We start from the raw sequence: 8,564 nt of genomic DNA, 5'->3' as shown, positions 1-8,564 counted from the left end.
TTAAATATCTTGTCCTTGTGGTGTATTCAATTGAATATAGGTTGAAGAGGATTTGCAAATCATTGTATTCTGTTTTTATTTACATTTTACACAATGTCTCAACTTCATTGGAATTGGGGTTGTAGAGTTTTACTTCTTAGATTAAAGATTATCTTGTCAACTAATGGTTTTCATTTGTTGTTCCATCCCCAGTTCCTATCATATGAGTGATGCTTTAACTTGTTGCAAGAAATATGAAAACACTCACTGGACTATACTGTTTGCATCTTTTTGCTTCAGTTTTGTGAAGTTGAATATGTGATGTATTTGGGGAGGTGATGGTCTAGTGGTTAAGTGTTTGGTTTCAGACCAGAGGATTCTCAGTTCAAAACCCAGCCACAGTGGAAAATCACTAAGGGTCCTTGGACAAGGTCCATCCCCTAGTTTCTCCCGGTGTGTAGTGTGCGCCTTGCATGGCAGCACCCTGACATCGGAGCGTGTCTGTGTGAATGTGAGGCATAATTGTAAAGCACTTTAAGCTTCTGATGCACTCAAAAAAAGACTCATTGGATGAACTCAATTCATTTATGTGCAGGATGTCCATCTAATAAATACATGTAGCTCCAACTCAAAAAAAAGCACATCCTTGCAGATAATTTAATTGGGACTACTTATATTTATTAGATGGAAATCCAGTCCAATGAGTCAGTTTTTTGAGTGTGCAGATGGAAAAGCACTATATAAATGCAGTCCATTTACCATATATTTGTGTTTTCTACTCTTTCTCTCTCTTTTTTAAAAATTGATTAAAACGGTATAGTAATGCCTCACCTCACATGTCAAGGAAACTTTTTTTTCCCTTCCTGAACTCGTTTCACACAAAGGCAGCCTTGTTTAAATGAGGATTTTCATCGTATTATAGCATTAATCTCTTAGGTAACAGGCAGAGGGAGGCAGAAAGGCTTCCCACAGACTACAGCACCAGCAGATCTGTCAGAGCAAAGTGCAAAAACGGGACCTGTTCTCTGGGTTGTGAGTCTTCATTTGATCTCTTGACATCTTCATTAAGCTGCTCAACTCAATTAAACATCAGCAATGAACCAGAGCAAAGTGGAGCTGGAGCCGTTTGACTACAGCTACTATGATTATTCAGACTGGTACTCAAACAATGCAGAGCCAACAAAGCCACCGAAAGAGTGAGTATGAAAGTCTCCGCGACAGTAACCCTGAAAAAGAAAAAAGGGAAACCCGGCAGTGTTGTAGTTCAGTGTTTTCCAATACAGAGTTGTTTTTTTGTAGAGAGGAAATCATTTAACCCTCAAGCGACCAAGCTATTTTAGCGACTAATATGACCGAATGGTCTTATTTATGACCCCATTGACTTTACAGTAGTGTTCAGAATAATAGTAGTGCTATGTGACTAAAAAGATTAATCCAGGTTTTGAGTATATTTCTTACTGTTACATGGGAAACAAGGTACCAGCAGATTCGGTAGATTCTCACAAATCCAACAAGACCAAGCATTCATGATATGCACACTCTTAAGGCTATGAAATTGGGCTATTAGTAAAAAAAGTAGAAAAGGGGGTGTTCACAATAATAGTAGTGTGGCATTCAGTCAGTGAGTTTGTCAATTTTGTGGAACAAACAGCTGTGAATCAGGTGTCCCCTATTTAAGGATGAAGCCAGCACCTGTTGAACATGCTTTTCTCTTTGAAAGCCTGAGGAAAATGGGACGTTCAAGACATTGTTCAGAAGAACAGCGTAGTTTGATTAAAAAGTTGATTGGAGAGGGGAAAACATATACGCAGGTGCAAAAAATTATAGGCTGTTCATCTACAATGATCTCCAATGCTTTAAAATGGACAAAAAAACCAGAGACGCGTGGAAGAAAATGGAAAACAACCATCAAAATGGATAGAAGAATAACCAGAATGACAAAGGTGCACCCATTGATCAGCTCCAGGATGATCAAAGACAGTCTGGAGTTACCTGTAAGTGCTGTGACAGTTAGAAGATGCCTGTGTGAAGCTAATTTATTTGGAAGAATTCCCCGCAAAGTCCCTCTGTTAAAAAAAAGACATGTGCAGAAGAGGTTACAATTTGCCAAAGAACACATCAACTGGCCTAAAGAGAAATGGAGGAATATTTTGTGGACTGATGAGAGTAAAATTGTTCTTTTTGGGTCCAAGGGCCACAGACAGTTTGTGAGATGACCCCCAAACTCTGAATTCAAGCCACAGTTCACAGTGAAGACAGTGAAGCATGGTGGTGCAAGCATCATAATATGGGCATGTTTCTCCTACTATGGTGTTGGGCCTATATATCGCATACCAGGTATCATGGATCAGTTTGGATATGTCAAAATACTTGAAGAGGTCATGTTGCCTTATGCTGAAGAGGACATGCCCTTGAAATGGGTGTTTCAACAAGACAATGACCCCAAGCACACTTGTAACCGAGCAAAATCTTGGTTCCAAACCAACAAAATTAATGCCTCGCAGATGTGAAGAAATCATGAAAAACTGTGGTTATACAACTAAATACTAGTTTAGTGATTCACAGGATTGCTAAAAAAGCAGTTTGAACATAACAGTTTTGAGTTTGTAGCGTCAACGGCAGATGCTACTATTATTATGAACACCCTGTTTTGTACTTTTTTTTACTAATAGCCCAATTTCATAGCCTTATGAGTGTGCATATCATGAATGCTTGGTCTTGTTGGATTTGTGAGAATCTACTGAATCTACTGGTAACTTGTTTCCCATGTAACAATAAGAAATATACTCAAAACCTGGATTAATATTTTTAATCGGCCTCGGACAGTGGACTCATCTCTGCGCTTGTTCTGTTAGACCTCAGTGCTGCTTTTGATACTGTTGACCATAAAATTTTATTACAGAGATTAGAGCATGCCATAGGTATTAAAGGCACTGCGCTGCGGTGGTTTGAATCATATTTGTCTAATAGATTACAATTTGTTCATGTAAATGGGGAATCTTCTTCACAGACTAAAGTTAATTATGGAGTTCCACAAGGTTCTGTGCTAGGACCAATTTTATTCACTTTATACATGCTTCCCTTAGGCAGTATTATTAGACGGTATTGCTTAAATTTTCATTGTTACACAGATGATACCCAGCTTTATCTATCCATGAAGCCAGAGGACACACACCAATTAGCTAAACTGCAGGATTGTCTTACAGACATAAAGACATGGATGACCTCTAATTTCCTGCTTTTAAACTCAGATAAAACTGAAGTTATTGTACTTGGCCCCACAAATCTTAGAAACATGGTGTCTAACCAGATCCTTACTCTGGATGGCATTACCCTGACCTCTAGTAATACTGTGAGAAATCTTGGAGTCATTTTTGATCAGGATATGTCATTCAAAGCGCATATTAAACAAATATGTAGGACTGCTTTTTTGCATTTACGCAATATCTCTAAAATCAGAAAGGTCTTGTCTCAGAGTGATGCTGAAAAACTAATTCATGCATTTATTTCCTCTAGGCTGGACTATTGTAATTCATTATTATCAGGTTGTCCTAAAAGTTCCCTGAAAAGCCTTCAGTTAATTCAAAATGCTGCAGCTAGAGTACTGACGGGGACTAGAAGGAGAGAGCATATCTCACCCATATTGGCCTCTCTTCATTGGCTTCCTGTTAATTCTAGAATAGAATTTAAAATTCTTCTTCTTACTTATAAGGTTTTGAATAATCAGGTCCCATCTTATCTTAGGGACCTCATAGTACCATATCACCCCAATAGAGCGCTTCACTCTCAGACTGCAGGCTTACTTGTAGTTCCTAGGGTTTGTAAGAGTAGAATGGGAGGCAGAGCCTTCAGCTTTCAGGCTCCTCTCCTGTGGAACCAGCTCCCAATTCAGATCAGGGAGACAGACACCCTCTCTACTTTTAAGATTAGGCTTAAAACTTTCCTTTTTGCTAAAGCTTATAGTTAGGGCTGGATCAGGTGACCCTGAACCATCCTTAGTTATGCTGCTATAGATGTAGACTGCTGGGGGGTTCCCATGATGCATTGTTTCTTTCTCTTTTTGCTCTGTATGCACCACTCTGCATTTAATCATTAGTGATTGATCTCTGCTCCCCTCCACAGCATGTCTTTTTCCTGGTTCTCTCCCTCAGCCCCAACCAGTCCCAGCAGAAGACTGCCCCTCCCTGAGCCTGGTTCTGCTGGAGGTTTCTTCCTGTTAAAAGGGAGTTTTTCCTTCCCACTGTAGCCAAGTGCTTGCTCACAGGGGGTCGTTTTGACCATTGGGGTTTTACATAATTATTGTATGGCCTTGCCTTACAATATAAAGCGCCTTGTGGCAACTGTTTGTTGTGATTTGGCGCTATATAAAAAAAAATTGATTGAATTGATTGATTGAAATATTGCCGTTTTGTGCTTGTCCCACACCCAGACTTTTGATCTTCAATGATAAAAATGAATGGTAAAGAAACGTTTTTTTTCTAATGTTTTAAAATATCTCTGAATAAAATATCAGTAAAATAATCAAAACATAATTGGGGTATTCAATGTCATACAACTGTTGTGATTTTTTTAAACAAAATGTAGTTGTCCCACACTATTGCTGTAATTTCCACCACAACACTATAATGTCCCTTTAAACAGTTTGTATGAAAGATTGTTTAGGTAGTTTCTATGGAGATAAACAGTGACATCAGAGCACATGTATATAGTGCCAAATCACAACAAACAGTTTACAAGGCCAATAGCGCCCGTAGTTAAAGAATCACCCGATGACAATATCAACATGCAGCCATGTTCAAGCTGTTGTGTGCACCTGCTACTTTCCAAGTTTTTTTACTCATGAATTTATGATTGAGATCTCAGAGAATATTTGAGGGTGTTTTTATGGTAAATTTGTGATTTGTTTTTCTCCCAAATTTATGAATTGAAAATTTCAGTGTATATCTATTTTTTTTCTTATTAACTTGCAGTTTTAAACTAAAAAAAAAAAAAAAAAAAAAAAAAAAAAATCTGAGGTTTTTTTTGTTGTTATTCTCACAAATGTATGATTTTGTAATCTCAGAGAATGTTGTTGTTCATAGTTTCAGTGATGCACTTTGTCAGAGTGGTGTGAGTTTCAGTGGTGATAGATTTAGTGGAGATGTTCAGTTGAATGTTATCAGCATGAAAGTATCAACGGAGACTGTGACAATTTATGGTGCTGCCAGTGGAAGGCATGCAGAAGATTATCTCAGTTTCTTTTGTCTTTCATTTGTTTCACAAGCATGATGTACAGATTTGCTTATTTTTGATTTTTTTTTTTTTTGCATTTTCTTCAGAGTTATTTTACCATGTGACCCTACAGCAGATGATCAACTCTTCCACATATGCATACTATCAATATCTGTAAGTATACTCCTCAGTAAAAAAAAAAAGTCACTAAATAAATGCACCAATCAGCCATAATATTGTGCAGGTGAAGTGAACAATGTTTTCTTGTTACAAGACCTGACAGTGGGTGCAATATATCAGGTAGCAAGTGAACATTTTTCCCTCAAAGTTGATATGTTAGAAGAATTTGAGTGATGTACACAAGGGCTAAACTGTGGTTCGATGATTACAAGCTGCTGAGCTCATCGATGCATATAGGGAAAATGTGTCATCTTCAACCGTGGGCCTTCTCAGAGGCAGCACTTAGAAACTGTGGTGTTGGATGACTGATGTTCCGTTGGATTGGCCCATGTGGTCCATTCCACATTTGCCGCATGTTGCCGTCACATAGCAGAACCATCCTGGGCCCTGGTTGGAAACCACACAGACAGACAACTTGTCCGTTCTCACTTCCTGAAAGTAGTCATCTATCAGCCATAGGTGTCTCTTTGGCGTTTTTCCATTCTTGGGGGCCTCAGCACTGAGGCGCAATGTACTGGACCTTGCTCATGGAACCATGCAACATGGTCCAAGTGAAATTCCCTCACAATACCTATATTTGAGTCTCCTTAAGGAAGCCTTCATCTGACACGAAGGTATTACAGAGGTAACCATGGATTCCTGGAGAGACTTAGTACCAAAGACATCTAGTCATCAACTTAGGTCACAGGTTAGAGTCCAGGTCTCACAACCATACACTAAGACGGGAAGCACCATGACCAGTGCTTAATTTGTAAAGTGGGAGGTCCCGGAGCACAGAGGATGGGTGGCTCCGGTGCAGAAAAAAAAGAAGGGGGGGGGGGGGGGGAGAGCAATCGTGGTGATTTTTTAAAAATATTTTGTTAGTCAAGAGAGGTGGCGGATCACCGAATCCAGTATAAATTTGCTGGCGGAGCCAACGTCAGAGGTTCCGGAGCGCACTGCGGCTTGCTCCCCCTCAAATTAAGCCCTGACCATGACCATAAAGATTTGGACCTTTGTTCTCTCACAAAGGTATAAAACTTTTCTTAGATGTCTTTCTGTGTCACTTGCTGAGGTACCTGACTGATGTGGGTGGTAAATATTCACTCCGTATATGCAAAGCAAGTGCACAGAAGCAAAACAGGAAAATAAATGTTCCAACAAAACTTATGAGTTTTTTCATGGGGAATATTATAATGCTGCATAATTGAAATATCCAAGTGTTAATTGAAATAATTAACTATATAAATTGAAAAAACTAATGCCAGTTGAGACAGTTCACAGAGTAGCTTTTGGCTGGGCTCTGGTGTATGAAGGCCAGTTGTTACTGTGTTTAATAACTAACCCTTTCTGATTTGCTGGAGTTTTAGGGATCCAGATTTGAGCCAGTCTCAGTAAGAGATCCAGCTCCATGTACCAAGAGTAGTTGTGTCACTCCTCACTGCTTAAAAGTATATTGTCTCTTGGTGCAGTGGTGTGTGTGGTTGTGTTTGAGGGACGGGGTGGCTACATGATTGGGTGACAAAAGACCTTTTTCTCTTATGCAAAAACTCTCCGTGGCAGGTGGCTGTAGTAAGAACACCTTTCAGGAGCCAAACATGTCAGTGAAAATTCCAACAGTTAGGGGACAACGGCATCAGGGTATATACAGATGAAAGAGAAGTGTGTCCACTACAGGAAGCCACCAAGGAAGACAACCTGGGTGGTTGCCATCCAGGACCAAAGATGGTTCTAGAGTGTGGTGGATGTGGTTAAGGGCAGCACGACCACATTCTTCCAGACCTGACTTTCCCTCTTAGCTTGACTTTTACTCAGTTGTAGTTCAGCTAGTAGCCACTTTTCTCGTTGCAATGCCTTTCTACAAATTTTTCCAAAATTCCGGACTGTTTAAAAATCGCTAATAAATATATTTCAGTTATTGCAGTTACTGAGACATGGTTGAGAGATAAGTATACTGATTCTGTCCAGTTTGAGGGTTATGATTTTTTTTAATAGGGCAAATAAACAGGGTGGTGGTGTGGCTCTTTATGTCAGATCTAATCATCACTGTGAAATTGTTCTGAATGTGTCTTTTTCTTTGGACGGCATTATGGAATGTGTCACTGTGGTAATTGCATGTGAAAAGTCATAAAACATAATCACATGTTACATTTATAGAGTCCCTGGATCAAATATAAACATTTTTGTGGAGAAGTTGACTGAAATGTACAACTCAAGTAAAAACAATAAGCTTTTATTTGCCTGTGGAGACTTTAACATAGATTTTCTAAATCCTCTTGGCCGTATACATAGAGCGGAATTCTTCAATTCTGTGTTCTGTATGGGATTATATCCAACGATAACACACCCAACCAGGATTACTACAAACACATTGACAATATATTAACAAATGTTATTGTTGGGAATTTAACTGGTAGATTACTTATTAGTGACATCAGTGATCACTTGCCGGATTTGTTGTTTACAATTCCTTAGTTGATAAAGTCGACCATATGAACATCCCAAATTTTAAAATGAAAATAACTGAGGAATCTATGGTTAAGCTGAGAATGGATCTATCACATCAAAATTTGTGTGACATCTACACTGAAGACATTGACCAATCATATAAATCATTTATCTCCATTATCTCCAAATTATATGACAAACATTGTCTATTGATATTAAACATTGGACAAAGTGAATTACTCATAAACCTTGGATCACAAAGAGACTGCTGAATGCATGTAAAAAGAAAAAAAATGTTCAAGCAATTTTGAAAACACAGAACAATTGAGGCTGAGTGTAAATATAATACATATAAAAACAAGTTAACTAATATTATGCGATCTTGTAAAAGGCAGTATTATAGTGATTTCTTGGAAAAAACAAACATCAAGGGTACTTGGAAGCTTGTCAAAGATTACTCAACATATTTTTACTCAAATTCTGATACAGTCATCAAGGAAAAGAAAGCTATAGTAGATAATTTTAATGATTATTTTGCCAATGTGGGGAAAAATTTAACAAATCCAGTTGTACCTTCTACAACCCCAATTCCAATGAAGCTGGGACATTGTGTAAAATGTATTTAAAAACAGAATAGAATGATATGAAAATCCTCTTCAACCGACATTCAATTGAATACACCACAAAGACAAGATATTTAATGTTTAAACTGATAGACTTTGTTGTTTTTGTGCAACTTTTTGCACAAATAAGGTTTGCAAATAAGG

The 8,564-nt window shown here is 38.3% G+C and overlaps 1 protein-coding gene across 1 annotated transcript in view; it reads left to right on the top strand.

Annotated features, from left to right (window-relative positions):
• Nucleotides 1-1,013: 1,013 nt before the first annotated feature.
• Nucleotides 1,014-8,564, top strand: part of LOC117500756 (receptor for retinol uptake stra6-like) — a 68,096-nt gene continuing 60,545 nt past the window's right edge. Inside the window, exons 1-2 of the mRNA XM_034159532.1 lie at nucleotides 1,014-1,175; nucleotides 5,298-5,364. Coding sequence (XP_034015423.1) covers nucleotides 1,075-1,175; nucleotides 5,298-5,364 — 168 coding nt within the window. The 5' untranslated portion in view covers nucleotides 1,014-1,074. The remainder of the gene's footprint in view (nucleotides 1,176-5,297; nucleotides 5,365-8,564) is intronic.

The sequence above is a fragment of the Thalassophryne amazonica genome, chromosome 2, assembly GCF_902500255.1.
Source record: "Thalassophryne amazonica chromosome 2, fThaAma1.1, whole genome shotgun sequence".
Taxonomy (NCBI): domain Eukaryota; kingdom Metazoa; phylum Chordata; class Actinopteri; order Batrachoidiformes; family Batrachoididae; genus Thalassophryne; species Thalassophryne amazonica.
The sequence above is the reverse complement of the archived record's forward strand: the minus strand, read 5'-3'. Positions and strand labels throughout refer to the sequence as shown.